At 46.1% G+C, this 17,891-nt stretch overlaps 2 protein-coding genes across 2 annotated transcripts; one reads left to right on the forward strand and one right to left on the reverse strand.

The window, feature by feature from the left end:
* Positions 1–10,469: 10,469 nt before the first annotated feature.
* Positions 10,470–11,705, forward strand: LOC115332569. Its single transcript, XM_040207782.3, has one exon. It carries the CDS (start codon positions 10,530–10,532, stop codon positions 11,445–11,447), a length of 918 nt encoding a protein of 305 aa, XP_040063716.1. The 5' UTR covers positions 10,470–10,529; the 3' UTR covers positions 11,448–11,705.
* Positions 11,706–11,721: 16 nt separating this feature from the next.
* Positions 11,722–14,455, reverse strand: LOC115332568. Its single transcript, XM_042290962.1, has 4 exons — positions 14,251–14,455; positions 13,638–13,836; positions 13,413–13,550; positions 11,722–12,554 (listed from the first exon to the last, which is right to left on the reverse strand). The coding sequence occupies exons 1-4, from the start codon at positions 14,271–14,273 to the stop codon at positions 11,781–11,783; spliced, it is 1,134 nt and encodes a 377-aa protein (XP_042146896.1). The 5' UTR covers positions 14,274–14,455; the 3' UTR covers positions 11,722–11,780.
* Positions 14,456–17,891: the final 3,436 nt, after the last annotated feature.

Raw genomic sequence — 17,891 nt, forward strand, 5'->3', positions numbered from 1 at the left:
ATTACACCACAACAAAGGAGTTTCTTGGCCAATGGTGTTGCGTGTGAGTATCCTTGAGTCCGAGGTGTGCCAGTAAGCTAGTGTAGAGAGAAAAACATTCCAATTGAATATCGTTGCACAGCTCCTTTAAGTCCAAACGCAGCTGATGCAACAAGTGCGAGCATGTGGCCCTGAACAGCGCTTGCACTGCATGAGAGCGCGTGCTTGGCAGGGATGCTGAAAGCCGGGAGCTCGCGCTTGTAGCTTCGGCTGCGTATAAAGTATAAAGCCGAGAACGAGTTTCCCGGGTCGCTGACGTCACGACATCCGTCCGCGGAGTTCTGCGTCGAGTGGAGCCGCGAGGACGGAGTTTTCTGGGTTGCTGACGTCACGACATCCGTCCGCGGAGTTCTCCTTCGTGTGGATACCCCTTTAGCAGGGACCCTGGGTTCAATCGCCCATCTGCATCCTACCGTCGTGCGATCGTGTACCACATATACTGCGTAATGCACGTTAAGGACCCCGAGCTAACAGTTGTACTTTATTTTTTATAATGTTTAACGGGTAACAGTGTCGCCCTACGCAACTGCTGCCCTCTAAAAAACGAACGACTAATTTTGAATGCGCCGTTACATTTCATTTTTAATGTGTGTTAGCGTGTACGCGTTCCTTGATTCTTTCTTTTTTGTATGCATCTTTGATTATGTAGCTCTTACTTATGATCAAACAGATTATAGTTGTCAGACTTCTGGAAAAATATAAGAAAATGGCACGTGAACGCAAAAGACAAGCATAGAAGACACACATAGGCGCACTTAATAAAAATAATTGAAATATTAGAATTGAATATAATTGTGTTTTCAAAGGTTCAAGCGCACCAAAAGCCATAAAAGCGAGCTCAATGCTTTTGATGGCGCGCTTCTTCACTGGAAGTGTAGTTCAGGGCAGTATGCTCGCACTTTTATGTTCCGCTTCGCTCGCGCGATAAAACCCAATACTTTACTGGTTATATGTTTAGTAAAATAAAGCTTACCGTCTGTATACATGCAAAGCCCTCAGTTTTCGCGTGATTACGCGATTGTTTATCATTATTGTTTTCGTTTCCCACTGCGATTCAGCTTGTGCTTTTGTGTGCTACATGCATTAGAGACCAAGGTAACCCAGGAGCATTCTATTTCGCGGATAGTAAAAAAAAGTCTATGCAACTTGTCACGTGTGCCACAATCAATACAAAATATTATGGGCTTTACATATGACCGCTTACCTGAGTAAACATTTTGTTTGTCAAGAACAATTGTGACTATGAAATTATCTGGGAAAAACTCGTTCTAAGCACGCGACCGTTGGCATGCAGTGAATACTCATAATCGGCGCCGAGATGATTGGTAGCAGTCAGCCAGGTGGAGTTCTATCAACCCAGCGTTAGAATATTTCCTTCTTTTTGTTGTAAGCAACCAGGAGACAACTTACACCAAATCTGAGGGTAATGAAGTACTATGAGCATTCAAACATAACGGCCTGAGCAGTATATGTATACAAGCTTTAGCTTTTGATGCACCCTTAACTTTCGATACGGTCAAGGCTGGAGTAAAATGTAGGTCTGTTTCATTCTTAAACAGCGTACCATGCGCGTGCTTACACTATAATTTATACAACGTCAAACTCTATACCCGTTTGCATCTTTTCATTTATGCACACCACTACATGCGCGCATAAATCAGTAAATTAAGACTGGAACAGGATGTCACAAAAAATGTACTGGGTTTTTTTTTTATCGCAAAAATAAACTACGCATTTCCTAAAGCTCATTCTCTGCCCCAAAGGTAGCACTAGGTCACAACCATGCAGACGCCAAAGTTTCATCCCGAACGGACACCTTATTCGAAAGTTATAAGTGATTTTATGAAAATTTTAATGGGAAAATGAAGCCCATTTTTGCCCGTTTTCGGTTTCTGGTGCCATAAAACCTCCATGTATTCAAAAACTCCGTCGGCCGCCATTTTCTCACTGAAATTTTCAAAAAATCGCTTATAACTTTTGAATAAGGTATCGGATCGGGCTGAAACTTTGACATCTGGTTGTGAGCTCTAGCGCTACCTTTGGGTGGAGAATAAGCGTTCGGCGATGCCTAGTTTATTCTCGCTGTAAAAAAAAAAAAAATTACATTTTTTTTGACACCTTGTACATTGCTTAAACTATGTGTGAAAGATATCCACCGACCCAGAATCTTTCCCTGGCCAGTCATTGCATTTATCACTGGATTGGTAGTAAAATTAATTCGTATCATTTATTGCTGCGAGTTAATTTTTAACCTCGGCTTTTTGTTATTATGACTCCCGCACCAGTCCTAATTTGGGTTTACCAAACTCAACATCTAAGCCTGAGTGTCAATTTTTGTATTTTCCAGTCTCGTGGTTTTTTGGTCAAAATAGACACCCAGCTACCTAAATGAGACACCTGACCACCCAAAAAATAGTTCATTTGTTTTGATTTTTTATGTAGTTAGTTCCTCAAACTAGACTTTTGATACGGAAGCCTATCGCGTCATCACGTTTTCCTGGAAATCCACAAAGAGCCAAACAAACGCACGAAAAAAGGGCCGGCCCGTCATATTGCCGTCCGCAGAGCCTAGAAAGCAACGCTCGGTCACGGGCTTCTAGAAGATTCACGTTCATTCTTGCTCCAGACAACTTTTTCCATAGGCATCGACTACGGGGGGGGGGGGGGGGGGGGGGGGGGGAGGGAGGGGGGCCCTTAATGAAATCCAGGGGGGGGGGAAGGCAGAGCCCCCCCCCCCCCCCCTGGATTTCACCAAGGGGATTTCACCTTGGATTTCACCAAGGATTTTCCTTGGATTTCACCAAGGATTTTATCAGTACACTGATAAAATTCCTTTTTTGATTGTGCGACAGCTTGTTTATACTCTGTATCAGCAGCTTCGTAAGCGTGCCAGCACTCAGCAGATTTTGTTAATTTAGCGTACCAAAATAACCGTTTCTTTTTATTTTGCAAACGCTTAAGGCGTGCGTTAAACCGCCTTGCCTGTGAATTAGAGCGGATCCGCTTCAGAGGGATGTACTGGTTAGTTAGGTCACTCACTTCTTGTTTCAAGAGACCAATTTCCTTCAACCGTTCGCGTATGAAAACGTGAAATGTGCTTGGTTAGAAACGCATCTAATTTATTATTAATTGAAACAAAATCGGCATTTTTGTAGTCTTGAATAAGCTTAAATGATTTACATGAGGAAGCAGATGTCTGTAGGTCAAACTGAATAACATAATGGTCACTTAAATCTGGTAAGTACGTTAAGAGAGACACAAGCTCAGGGGTTGTAGTGAGAATGAAGTCTAATACATTGGAAGAATAAGATGAACATCGTGTAGGCTGTTGTGCAAGTTGCTTCAAATTAAAATCAAGACAAAGACTTAGAAACGAAAAAACCCGCGATGAGTGATCATTTATTGTGGGAGTGTCGTTTTTCTAGTTAATTGTGGGAAAATTGAAATCACCCAGTAGAAGCAAAGACTAAGAAGGAAACCGTACTACCAGTCTATTTAAAACATCGTGAAGCTCAGAGTAAGATGTATTTAACGAAGTGGGGGGTCGATAGCAGGTGCAAAAAATAAAATCCTTGTTCCTGACAAGTACATGGGCACAAACAAACTCCAAAAATATGTTAAGTGGCACAACGCTCGATATTATAGAACCACGAACAGCGATACAAACACCGCCACCTGAGCGGGAGTCACGATTGAAACGATAAAATTTGTACATAACTTCACACTCAAAAATTTCACGGTCAGCAATCTTACTAGAAAGCCAAGTTTCGGTCAGAATAACAATATCAGCTGTACAGGCGTCGATAAAAGATGACAAGACATCGGGTTTGTTGCACACACTTCGCACGTTAGAATACAATATTGAGATGGTGTTAGTCGCCGGGCTTTTAGATAGTTATGTTGATGGCGCGTGTGAATTATTGCTTGGGACAGGTGCGGAAACTGCATTATCGGTGCCCGGTTGTGGCGCGAAAACAGTATTATTGGTGCCAGGGAGAGACGTCGTGTTGTTAGTTTCACAAGCATGACTAGGAGACACTTCACAAACACAATCTGTTACAGGGCAGTAAGTATACACATTTTGGTTAACGTGCAGCCTGTTTAGTCTGAGGGAGAACCTCTGACCGGTGCCTTTACCGAAATCTATTACCTTTTTACGTAACTGCCGCGTAGCCGGACAGAAATCCACACTGACTGAAATTCCTGTTCATTTGAACTTAAAATGCCGAGAAAAAACATTCGCCTTGAACTTAGAGGAAGAAAATTTATTAACTATTGGCCGGCAGTTATTACTTCTGTATGAGCCTAATCTATGAGCACGGGATATCGCCTCGCCAGGCAAATCTAGTCCTAATATCGTAGAAAGATTTTCGTGGATATGAGTCTCTGACTGCGACCAGATTTTGAAAAGGGCGTCAGCATTACCGTAGAAAAGTAAGTTGTCACGATGTGACCTATCTTCAAGCTCATTAAGCCGTGAATTCAGAACGGTAGTTTCGCCTCGGACGGCCTCACTAACCACATTACAAAATTCAGCAGGACACTCTGGCACATCTAGTCTTTCTACAAGTGATTCCACTGCTGCAAGTCTTGAGTTGATGTCTAACACTTTTAGTTCTAGTTGATGCTGGTTATCTTTGACCTGATTTAGCATGTGAACCATCTCGGTATGACGCGCATCGTTCATAGCAGACTGTTCAGCAACGGTAGCCAGAATATCATTGTTAGTGATAGGGACGGGGTTTGATTCAACGTCCCCAGATAACAAAAGTAGCTTAAAAACGTGAAAAAACACATAACCAACTCTAAAAATAATCAGCAGGCACTGGAAGAGCAACACAAAACCACTGCAAGATTGTTTAACGTGAAAGGATGGGTATTAACGAACCTTCAGAATGAAGCAGAAGGGATTTTGAAGCGACCGCATAACCACCGCTCCTCTGTGCCCACTGAAAGCGTCCTGCGGTGACCAGGCGCTTAAATTCGCAGAGAATCCTGTTGTCGTTGACGATGATGCTGGCTTGGTGAAGAGGAGGGATGCAACTGTGGCATCGAACACGGGCGCGATGTCGTTACAAATAGCCGCCAGGAATATAGAGCATGGTGACTGTGCAGAGATGGTGGCTGGCTGGCGAGGAGGAGGTAGCCATGTCCCAAGGAAGGCGAAAATCTGCAGAATGAAGCACAAGGGATTTTGAAGCCACCGCGTATCCGCCGCTCCTCTGTGCCAACTGAAAGCGTTCTGCGGTGACCAGGCGCTTAAAAGAGCTGTGCAACGATTTTAACGTTGAAATAATTGTAATCTTGTACTTTTGACATTGTTCACCTTGTCACAAATGACAAAAAACACACCTACTTTCATCGAAATGTTGCGATTCCGTCGCGTAATAGCGAGGCAAAAATTAGAATATTCACCAACCTGCAGCCGCGAGCGGCGGCCATGAGAAACACGCGGCATGACGTCAATGGAGTTTTTGTAGAAAGATAGCAAGTTGTACGAATGCCTGCTCGATAAAAGGTAACTTTTCTATAAATCTTGTCGTTCCAACATAAATATAAAAGCGTCAAAAACCTGGTATCATCGACAAAACTTTTATTATACGGAGTTTAAGTGGCGCCATCTATCCAAGGTCCACAAAACCGTCAGCTCTATCTGCAACCGCGAACAGCCGCCAGAAGCCGGAGGCGGAGGGGGACAGGGCCGGACGGGTATGGCCGGACCCGGATGAGACCTTCCCCCTTTCACCATAGAGTAACCCAGTAAACGAAAAGAGTGGCCACTCGAGCCGATTCGCGGTCCAAGAGCTAGGGACTACGACGACCATTAAGTGGCACTGCAGTCACACACTTAATTTCTGCAGGCACTGCAGTCACACACTTAATATTCTAACCGTAAATGGTAAAACAAAATGGCTAGGTGGTGTAGGCTACCGCCCCATCCAAAGGGTTCAGCCGGATTCATCCATCCATCCATCCATCCATAATTTAGACATTTATCATATTTTCCCCTTGATAAATAACTCTACTCTATAACTAGGGCTCCGTGTTTTCGGATAAATCCGAAAAAATCCGAAAAACATTCGCCGGTAAAATTTTTAACAATTCAGATTTATCCGATAAACTCAGATTTTAGAGGTCACGGTGGCAAAACGTGATGGTCCAAGTTCGGACAACAAAATGTCCGATAGATAGGTGTGAACGGCCAGCGGTCCCGAGGAGGGGCTAGTTTGCCCTCTTTCGTTTCCCCAGTTTTTGCTGAGGACAAGGGGCCAATGTAGTTCCGGGTCAAAGAAGGCTATCTAAGCACCCGTCAGTGCTAGTCATTGTTCCGGTTTCTGGTTTAGACCATACCATTTCGCTTTTTTAAAGGGAGAAGGGATGGTGTTGTAACAGTGGATGCCATGACTGCCTCGATTTAACAGTGGGCGAGGGGTTGTGGGGCTGAAGCTCCTCTATTACCACCTTCAACTTGCGCGGTTCCCCCATATATCTGTAGCGCGTGAAGCAGACATTTTGGGCAAACAAAATTGGAAGGAAACGAAAGCTTTCCAGAGACTATGTAAAGGAATTTAGTGATTTTGAAGAATCAGCGTCAACTGAATCAGCCGCAAGTATTGTCGTGTGACAGTTAGCATTAACAACGGCAAGGGCGCCTTGATAATTGCGCAGCATCTGCAACCACAACGCCACGTCCAGCTGAAGAAGCCCCGTCTAGACACAGGTGAGTCCTTTCTTAACTGTGGGTGCTCTGAATTTACGGCTATGTGAAACTGTATGTAGAATCCTTCTTACAGTCTGACACGGTTTCTCCGTTTATTGTGTATGCTTCCTTCTGTGCCAAGTGTCTTAACAAACTTCACACGGTCGGAATCACACATTTCGAGCCAATTTGTTAACTTCGACTTGTTATTCCTATTCCTTAGGCAACTCGTCACAGCAAAGCTCGCTGGAAGAATGCATCACTCAGGCCCGATCCAGCAGAAAAAGACGCGGATGACATTCCGCACCAGTTTTGCCGTCCACTCTGTCATGCTGGGATTCCACTGCACCACGCTGACGGACCTCTCGGCAACCTCTTTTGAAGGAAGTGTCCGGCTGTGCGCACAATGCCAGGTAGTGATCAACTATATCGGAAATACCTGCATGAGGTCAGTGAGAAAGACATTGCGACGATAAGCTCTTCGATGAAAGACCGCCCCATCTCCATCACCGTCGACGAGTCGCCGGAACTCCGCGGTCGTCCGGCAGTGGCGGTACTTGCAACCTTCTACGACGACGACCTTCCTGGACGTAGGACCCTCATGATAGACTTGCAAGTACTTCAGCAGTGCAACGCAGTATCAATTGTCATGTTGATACAAACCGCTCTTCAGAAGGTTGGAAAGGCCTTAGCCGACGTAGCTGTGTTGTGCTCCGATTCAGCCTCCTACAAGCAGAAGCTTCGCAAGGACTTGCAACTCTCCAGCCCCGAATTCAAGGCCCTTCACTTTAAAGATCCGTGCCACCTCCTTAACAACGCTCTGGAGGGTAGAATTAAGACGAGCTCATTTAAGGTAGTCCAAGATTTTGTTGTGCACTTTCCTGCCCTGTTGAAGTCGTCGCGGGAGCTGCGCCGTAACTTCGGTCTCGTGTGCGTGGCAATGGGCATGACCATCAAGTCGCTGAAGACTGTATGTCCTTCTAGGTGGTTCTCTTTCTATGAAGCCAGAAGACGTTCTGGACTATTGGCGTGCCATTTCGTCTTTCTTGAGAAGCGACGATGCCAAGGGAAAGAAGTGCGAAAGGCTCAAAACTCTTGTTTCATCGCCTGAAGGTGTGCACGACTTGCTGATTAAGCTGAGGTTTCTTAAGTCGAATTCGTGTGCTGTGCTCTCAACCAGAAGGAACTTGAGGCAGAGAGTACCCTGGCACACCAGGTTTACCCGATACTGGGAGTTCGTTTGCGCGCGCTCCTCAGTCAATGGCGTGACCCATCTGAGATGTTCACATCGGATGTCGAAACTCTGTTAGATCTCCTTGACGGGAATGACCGCTCAACAACTGTTGCAGACCTTCATGGATACTACGCTGCTGTCGCTGAAAAGTGGAGTCAGAAAGTTGAGAGGAACCTTTGCGATGCACTGCAGTACACGAGGGAATCGTTCTGGTAAAGCTAGCGTTCAAATTGTGAATCCAAATGAGAAGCTCGAGCTGCCCCGCGCGTTCGAAACTTATGAGCAAATTTTCAAGTTAGTGTTTCTTGAGACTGACGACATGAGCCAGCTCATGAGTGATTTTGCGAACTATCAGAGCTATGAAATCACCAACATTGTTGAACCCCTGTCGTTTTGGAGACTTCACACGGTCCAGTGGCCAGTGCTCTCTCGCTGCGCGCTGAGGCTTCTAGCTCTCCCTGTTTCTAGCGCAAACGTTGAAAGGGCATTTTCAATGCTGAGAGTTATCAACCGAAAGGAGCGCGCTTCCATCAGCGACAGACACCTCCTAAAGTATGCTTGCGTCTATTATAACAAGCTCTAAGGTTGTAACACGAACAAACATACATGTTTTGTATACAAGTATTTTGTGCCTGTGTATATATGTTTGTACATTCAAACCTTCCAGACAATTAAAATGTGTTTCGTGTGTTCTGATGTGTTCGTGTTCAGATATCATTTCATCTAAGATTTTGGATTATTGAGAATACAGCGAAATTAAACTCCGAATTCCGGAGACTCGGGGATTTACGAAAAATAAACTCCTATAAACACCGAATTTTTGCTAAAAAATAAACTCCGAAAATACGGAGCCCTACCCATAGCTAGGGCTCCGTGTTTTCGGAGTTCATTTTTCGTGAAAATTCCCAACTTCCCCAAGGAGCACCAGGTAACCGCATTATCACAAAAACTTTTAGCGAGGAAGCTCCTGCGATCTTTACGTTTTGTACTAAACAGCGATTTTACGATATACCTTTTAGGATAAAATTTTCGCATTTTTGTAGCTTCCTTTGAAGTTTGAATATCTGAGAATCAAAACGAAAGGTATACGTTGCGTGTAGGGCCTAGGGGAAGTTGTTTCAGCATGGGTCACCGAATAATCACAGCAACTTTTAGCGAGGAAGCGCCTGCAATCTCTAACCTTTTGTACTATACACTCCGTGCGGGAACTATAGGGGGCGCGGTGGGGCTGCACGGCAGCGCCACTGGCGGCGGAGCTGGTGTTGCTTCGCGAGACTCGTCCGGCCGCTTGCAGCCGCCCTTTGCACCAGGACGCTATGGCGGCGCAGACGTCCGCAGTCGGAGGCTTGGTACTTCGAGCCGGTTTTAAAGACGTGTTAGTAGGCTCGATGTTTCGCGATGACACTACGAAAAAGGGTGAAGACCTCTACGAGAGTGGCCACGTCTTCGACGTTAACGAGAGATTATCGGCGGCGTCGTCGGTCCTGAGGGCAAGGTGTGTGCGACAGGCGAGCGTCTGTCAAGAAGCTTACTCCATAACGATCAAAGTAAGTGCGCGTTCTTTCATGCTCACAGAATTATTTATTCGTATTTACTAGTATTGTCTCCTTCAGAATCTCAGAGCTATTCGTGATTATCGAATGCCTAGATGAAATCTTGGGAATGATGTTTATCCTTTCGGGTCACGGCAATTCGCACGGAGTCTTTTTCGCGAAATGTTTCACTTCAATTTGTTGCGGTGTGTAACAATCTCTTTCTTTGTTTATCTTGCCTTCATTTAACTGCCTTCTAGTTTCTTCGCCGATTTCTGTGCACGCCAGCTCTTCCTCGTCGTAGCTGACTCGATCGTATCGAGCGCCGAGAGATATGGGTAAACAAATCTCGTGAGTGGGTGCTACGATCACAAAAGCCTCAAGACCCGTTGCTATTTGATCAGAAAACTTCTGCAGCACCTGTAGGGCCTCGGCAACTCCGATCGATTGCTAGACTCGAGCCCACTGCGAAATGTGACCTCTCCTTTATTATCAAAGCGGGATCATTTCGCTGATGCCTAAAGTCGGACCGCACGTCCGATCAGAATTGCAAAGACAATTTCCTCACACTTCCTATTTTCGCGAGGGAGGCGAACATTAACGAAATAAATGTATCAGCATTTGCTGCACGGTTGTCTCACTCATCCCATTCCAACCCTTGGTCGACCTAACAAAAACAAATTCCTGCACTTTCTGCCCTGCTGTTGTATATTTTTGAGCATGATCTTTTTGTTCCGAGAAAAAGACCAGGCGCACAGGAGAACGTGTAGTGCTGATGATATTCATAATGACAATGTTGCATGAACTTGACTGGACATTAAGGAGTCTTACATCCACGTTTTCTTTTTGTCATCAGCTGGACAACACCAGGAGGATAACAGAGGCGCACTGCACCTGTAGAGGTGGCACATGCGGCCAGTGCAAGCACACGACAGCAGTGGTGGCATACGTGAACAGGGAGGACACTTCCACAAAGACGTCCACAACAAATGTGTGGAAGAGGCCATCGGCAAAGCAGCTTGGAATGTACAACAAGGGTGTGCTATTCTCGGAAATGTTTGCATCGAAGCTACCGGATGGCAGGCTGCAGGGACAACCGGTGCCAGCGTCTATTGTAAACTCCAACTGCCCGTTAGGCATTATGCTTCGTCAAGAGGAGCAAGTGAAGGAGAACCTCAAAAGTCTCAACAAGCTTCTACCTCGTGTCGGACAACCGCGGGTAATATTTGGCGCAGATGACATTTTGAGTGAGGAGCTATGTGACGACATTCTTCTCGCTGTCATGGTCAGCGAGGATGAGTGCAAAGAGATTGCACAAGAGACAATACTTCAAAGTGCATGCCCACAATGGCACCGCTTGCGGGCACCAAGAATCTCTGCAAGCTCCAAGGCTCACAGAGTGAAAATACGTACAGCTGACTTCGATACCCTGGCCGAAGACCTTGCCTCACCACGGTCATTCAAGAGTGCCTCATGTTCTTACGGTGTAGCGAAAGAACCGGAAGCCAGGAAAGAATACGAGTCCTCGGAAAAGAAAAAGGTGATACAAGTAGGACTTGTTGTGTGCGTCCCACAGCCGTGGTTGTGTTGCAGCCCCGACGGACTGGTGGAAGAGAATGGGGAAGTCCGCCTCCTAGAGATCAAGTGTCCGTCTAGGTGCGAGACCAAGCCCGTAGTTAACGAGAACATTAACGTTGACTACCTGCAATACGAGGGGAAAAAGCTGAAGCTGCAAGAAAGCCATGTGTACTACACACAAGTTCAAGTCAGCATGTATGTTGTTGGTGCGAATGTGTGCGACCTCTACGTCTACTCACCCAAGGGGTCCGAGTGTGTCAAAGTAATGAAGGACATGCCGTTCTTGAAGAAAGTTGTGCCAAAGCTGGAATGGTTTTTTTTTAGGCACTATTTTCCAGCTGTTCTGAAGCGGCAAAGCCTCTAAATCAGCTAGAGTAGTGCTGATATGTGAAAAATTGTTCTGTATGGAATACGAAGTGCAAATGTCCAGTTGAAATATCACAAATAAAACGTGTGTGACCATTTATTTCTGATTCATAGTGGCAACGTGGGCAAGTTGGTTCACGCTTACGATAAAATACACGGCGTGCAAAACGACGAAGACTGATTGTACAAAATGACAAAGACTGATGAAAAAGGAACAAACACGACAAATGCTAATTTTCGTCCTCTCATCCTGTGTGCTTCCTTCTCGTCGGTCTTTGTCTTTTTGCGCACTGTGTACTTTATCGGAAGCACAGATTTCTGTTCGAAACTCTCACAGAGTCTTAATGACGGGACCTTGCAGGTTCGCGAGCATGCTACATACATGTAGAATTTTGTCTATGTGGCATTTGAGTTCTGGCGTCAACCTTTGGTTCAAGATTGCGAAACTCTTAATCCGCTGGATACATCTCTCAACATGAATTCGATGAGATGCAACCTTGTATGTCTCCTTCATCTCTGCCTCCGTGAACTGTTCATTAGCTCTTGCAAATGGTGGCATAACGAGAGTCACATCTTTACTCTCCAAGTCGCACTTCACGTGAGGAAACCCTTTGTCGGCCATAACCATATCACCTGGTTCTAGCAGGTTAACCAGCCGAGAGTTTGCTATGATGTAAGTGTCACTTGCCCTTCCGCCATAAACATCTGAAATAAATGTAATGTACCCAGATGGCGTGATGCCAACAAGAAATTTGAGCGTGAAGTCACTTTTGTAATTACTCCAGCAGTTCACTCTGTCAGAGACTTTGCTCGGTTTCTCAATCCGGACTTCACTGCAGTCGACGATAACCCTACAATTGGGATACTTCGACCGGAACGATGCAGGCATTGATGCATGAACAACATCTCTAGAAAACCACTGGATCCATCCCTGCGTACTAACATAGAGCACATCTAGAATCGTGTAGAAGATGCGCGATGCACTGGTTCGGTGGATACCAAACAATACACCCAAGGCAGAGAAGGTCAGTCCATGCTTCATCTTGACCAGGAAAAGCAGGAGCTTGCTCTCCATACCCAGATCCAAGTATCGCTCCCCACGTACCTGGAACGAAAATACTTTTTATGTAAACAGAATAAAGTTTTCTTTGACCAGACATTTTTGCTCGAAGTGCGGTGAAATCTTAACCGAAGTCCCTTGTAGCTGCCAAGAGTATCTAGCAAACTCTAATGGCTGAATGCCCACTAGCTCTTGGCTTCACTACTACACGAAGCTTGCGTCACTCTGTGGTGATAAGAATAATTGCCAGCAAATTGTCATCTTTTACGACAGTAAAACTGTTGTCTGCGAATTCTGTCTCTGATCGACTGAATCCTACTGCTCTTTTTCCCAACCCCCAACCGATCCGACCAGCTCGCCAGTCTCATCTCGGCTGTCTGAGAACCATGCTGAAAAGTGACGTATGGCAGAAGTACAAATGGCGAATGTAATGAGACACCGAGACCGGATGTACACGCAGACTCTGGTTGTGATGAGTGAGAGCTAATGTTCTGCGACTACTTTAATCCCCACGGACAGGCTCGACGATCATTAACTACAGCAATGGTGCAAATCTGCTGAACTTGTGGGACAGCGTCCTTCTCGTCGACTCTTTATGTTTAGGCTCGAGCATTCACCATGTCGCGAATGCGGACAGAATTAGAGAGGCTTTGGCACGGGCAGTATTTGTTGAGATGTGACTTGCATTTCTGAAGTGTTGCGCATGATCTTTCGTAGCTTTGCTGTGAATTAACGTGTTTTCATTCCTAGACTGATGGCGCAGAAGCTGAGCACAGCCGCTGTGGAGTCACTAATTTAGACAATTCCGCTTGCCGTGACATGACTTAGCATTGTAAACAAAGAATGGTAACCATAAAAACCTTTCGGTTGGTGATCCTGGAGGCACACCGCAGCGATACTTGCATCAGCAGTCGTCGGTCGCTTGTGCGCTAAGTATGCAACCTGGGTGGATGCCTCGCAGACACCAGTCCAGAAGACGCAGGATATCATCAGCACACCCTGATCCTGGGGCTCTGATGTCCATGATGTTTGAGTTGATACCTGAAGTTGAAGCAATGACATGTTACAATATTTACAATTAAAGCAAAACTCAAATGTTTAGTCTCATGTTAGCAGAGGAGAACCTACCTCCACACCTTCCTGATGACGAGCTTCACTATGTTGTCCAGTGACTTCAGGTTCTCCAAACTCTGGTGCGAATGCTGGAGATGCTGGCAGATCCACAGGAGCCTCGGTCACCACTGTTGGTGGCGCAGCTTGCAGCAAGTCTGGCAGCGACGTTGAGGTCTGGGGCAGAGCTGCAGTAGCTGTCCTCCGTTTCTTGTATCTAAGAAAAAGAAATCACACCTTCACTTCTCTCATTAATCACAGTGAGGCTGCATACCAACAAATAAGCTCCTGGCTTCTAAATAGAGCAAACACTGCAATTGTTCTCGCATTCCCACCCAACTGTGCAGCAGTTGCGTTTGACATTGTCTTTCCGCGACCTACGAGAAACCAGCGTCATAAAACTGCTTCCCCGAAACCGTCGAAAAGAAAACAAAATTGCCGCGTCTGTAAGGATGCTAATTAAAAGCAGCCGACAGACCGGAACAAGTAGGTTCAAATACGGCAATTTGACAATGTTCTCACCTTTCGTAGCGTCCGGATTTATCCTCAGGGAGCACCGAACGCTTGCGGTACTCTTCGGGGAATGTCGTCGGCGCATACGACGGGGACGAAACATCCTTCGAGGACGCACCTCCGACGAAATGAACGCTGCATATCCGTGAGTGCCGGGTCGGCTCCCAGTCCGTTCCGTCGGCACTGAAATACGCAAACGTTAGTGGCAGAAGAAAAACCAAAACACAACGCGAGACGGAGAAGATAAGTTCGCCATTACGATCCATTGGAAGACAAGATCCGGAGCGGAACTTACTTCTTCCGCCGCACGGCTCTGATCCACTCTTGCCGCTGCCCGACGAAGCACGGACGAGTTGAAAAACTGTACAACGTCGTCCCCGCGGGGCACGACGTGTACCTATTAGTACAACCGACGACGCAGTAATTCATAATCGCAATAAACAGCGCGTTTGCGGCGCAGTTTGGGCGTCGCGGCGGCAGTTGTGCAAGCCTCTGTAAGCGGTGGTGCCGCGCTGTTTCCTTCTGCTCGGGCAGCTCGGTTCTCGCGGCCTGTCCTCTCTGACGGCCGCGCGGCGGCGCGCCGGTCGCCGCGCACGGAGTGTATACTTCGTCTCACCCTACGATGGACTAAAGGCAAGAGCTACGGACCGCCAGATCCAATCACAAGCCACTTAGACATTTTGCGGTATTTCGCCTCGATGCACGTATCGGCGCCCGCGTCTCGGATCACTGATGAGGGGACGGGTGGACAGTGGTGTGAATCGAAGAGCACTGAGTGACTCAACAATTTTACATCGCAAAAAAAGTCACGAGATGTAGGCTCTTTGCAGCGTCGAAGCTATAGAAATTATGCGGCGCTTCTGGATTCGAGCATTATGCGTGCACCCCTAATCAATGTAAAGCGTGTCATAGTATAGCGTGGAACATAATTGGAACTGGCGCTCCGTGGCTTTGGCCTTTAGTTCATCGTAGGATGAGACAGAGTGTAATCGCCGATTTTACCAATCGGCAGTTCTGAAGATAACGTGCTTTCGTGGCAATAGATGAGCTTGCATTTGATCGCAGTTATTTTTTATTAGTTTTTTCAAGTGACAAGCTGGTGTTTGCTCAAATGACGTATATGAAATATCCTGCTACATAACAATGCATCAACACATACTATTAAACTTAATGCTCAGAGCTGTGTTCGTCTTTGTAATTAACAAGTTACAGACATAATTATTCCTTACGAGTGTAATATTTATTTTCTGTAGCTGGGCCCGTTTTGTGCTCATTAATGTCAGTGTGCTACGATGTTATCACCATGTGTGTATGAATCTAAATATCCTCCTTGCAATGCCTACAAAGGCCAAAATAAGGTCAGCCGACCCCAGCTCACGCATTGGACACGAAAACTGCGTCACTCGGACGTATACGCTCGTCAACAATCAATTCGTTGACGAATATTTGAAATCGCGTTCGTGGCCAATGAGTGCCCTGACGGAACTTATCATCACTTGCGAATGCCAAGTTCTATGGTGTGCTTAAAAAGCACGGTGGAAGCTTGGGGTCATCGCACCGGTGCCCTATCATGTTGCGACCGCGTGATTTCACAGTTCGCTTTTGAGTTGAGGATTACAACTAAGGAAGAAGTTAAAAAATCATTTCCTGGCCCTTTTAACACGGATGTGTGTGCTACACCAGAGAAAAATATTGTCTTTTTGCATGCCGGTAAACTTCCGGACAACAACTTGGCCTGTCGGCAAGAACACCTCATATCAGGCGTCCGTCTCTTTCGATGACGTTAACAATCCTCTGGAGACCACCATGCTGTCCTTTTTGGTTTAACCCCGTCGACTATGCATTGTCCAGACGTGTGTTAGATCGTCGTCGACGTCGCTCTTCGCCAGTCGGTAAGATAATCTCATCTTGAATGGATGATTGGGTCTTGAAGAAGTATGATGCTAGGCATACATTAGCTTACTATTGGGCAGACGAGCAGCAATCATGTCCCGATGCAATCGTCCTGTCGTGGCCGGCTTCATCGGATTTTGTTTCCTAGGAGCGAAGTCTGAAAGTACAAGGACGGTACGCACGTCCCTCGAAGCGGCTGCCATCCCGGCGGCGCAGAAAACCACTCGCCCTGTCCGTGCACCTACGATACTTAGCAGCTGTCGTCGCCCGACAGTCCCCGGGCTGTAAATCGACTTACTTCACAGAAGAAACAGGCACCGTTCCTTTAGAGACCCGTGCCGTACCGCCATACCAAGCGTCTCTTACCACTTTTCAATGAACGAATGGAGATATCTACGAGAAAAAAGTTGCCGCCCAGCGTCACTAGCAGCACGGTTACTATGGCAAACTCCCGGGCCCAAAATGGAGATCACTGTCGGCGCTTCTGACGCCGTGCATCTAGGTAATTTTGCGTCGTGTCGCTACTCTGGCAGCTACGCTGCCGTATATAGTGGCTCTAGGTAGTAATTGATGCGGTTCGGCTAGAGTGTGCTAGTTCGGCGGTTTGCCACGGGCTCTCGGATCTTTGGATCGTCTTTTTTAAACCAGCGAAAGCTCGCGTGTTCTCTCTTCTGAGACGGTGAGAACGGTCGCACATAAAACCCGCGTTTCTCCTACCCGGCGGCTTTCTCCTCTCATTATGTGTAGTTAGTTATAACCAAATAAGCTATAATAATGGTGCATTATTCATATTTAGTTTCAGTTTCAGTCAGGGGAAAGGAGGTTCTCGGGAACTGGAGCCACTAAATGAGCTGCGCTTAAAGTATTGGCACTCCGTTCCCCGACATTGTTGTGGGCACCGTTATTTTGGCGCTTGTGCAGAGCAGAGGCAACTGCCAATCGTCATGATTCAGAAGTGCGACTTCCTCAGCATTAGATTCGGTGTTAGGAAGCTCATGTAATATTGCTTTGCTTTGTTGCGAACTGTTTAAACATTTGTGAAGGAAGGAAAAGCGTTTCCTGTGATTTCATATAAAGCTTCAGATAACTGGCAACCATGATTTTAAGCAACAATATGGCCGAGTGTCGCTACTTTGAAGCGTAGCTAATTTAGTGACACTAGCGTGAACAATGAGGGAGAGGCAGGCGTCAAAAGGTACTGGCTTGTGGAACCTGGGGGGGTTACGCCATATGGCCCCTTCAGATATCACAAGCTCCTTGAACAAGGGCATGAATAATGTCATTAAATAAGCTGCGCTTCAGAGTAACGACACTTGGGTATATTGTGGCTTAAAATCATGGTCACCAGTTATCTGAAGCTTTATCTAAAATCACAAGAAACGCTTTTCCGTCCTCCACAAATGTTTAAACAGTCCGCGTCAGAGCAAAGCAATATTGTATAAGCTTTCTAACACCGGATCTAATGCTGAGGAAGTCGCACTTTTGAATCATGACGATCGGCAGTTGCGTTTGCTCTGCACAAGACTCAAAATTGCGGCGCCCACAACAATGTTGGGGAACGGAGTGAAAATATTCTAAGCGCAGCTCATTTAGTGGCTCTAGGCATGAAGTGAACTCGGTTATATTCTTTTCCTCTTCGTCTTTATTGTTTATTGATTTCAATCATATCGAATAACGAACACATTGTATCTACGCTTCTGTAATCATTTATCTTGGATCTATTACCTGACCCAGTACTTAAACTTCTCATTTGTCAATAGTAAATCTTCCAATATATTTTCTAAATGTGAAGGTAAAAAGACACGGACATTGATGAAGATACAGATGCCATCGCTGCCCTCGAAAATTTTTCCAACATTAGAAATC

Source organism: Ixodes scapularis, unplaced genomic scaffold, assembly GCF_016920785.2.
Source record: "Ixodes scapularis isolate PalLabHiFi unplaced genomic scaffold, ASM1692078v2 PGA_scaffold1__304_contigs__length_218370807, whole genome shotgun sequence".
Classification (NCBI taxonomy): Eukaryota; Metazoa; Arthropoda; class Arachnida; order Ixodida; family Ixodidae; genus Ixodes; species Ixodes scapularis.

Excerpts from the sequence above, each read along its gene's own strand:
- LOC115332569 (XM_040207782.3), top strand. The coding sequence starts at position 10,530 with ATGTACAACAAGGGTGTGCTATTCTCGGAAATGTTTGCATCGAAGCTA.
- LOC115332568 (XM_042290962.1), bottom strand. The coding sequence starts at position 14,273 with ATGCAGCGTTCATTTCGTCGGAG. Across the intron at positions 13,837-14,250 it reads CAGCGTTCATTTCGTCGGAG|ATACAAGAAACGGAGGACAG; the intron begins GTGCGTCCTCGA and ends TCTTTTTCTTAG. Across the intron at positions 13,551-13,637 it reads GTCATCAGGAAGGTGTGGAG|GTATCAACTCAAACATCATG; the intron begins GTAGGTTCTCCT and ends CTTCAACTTCAG.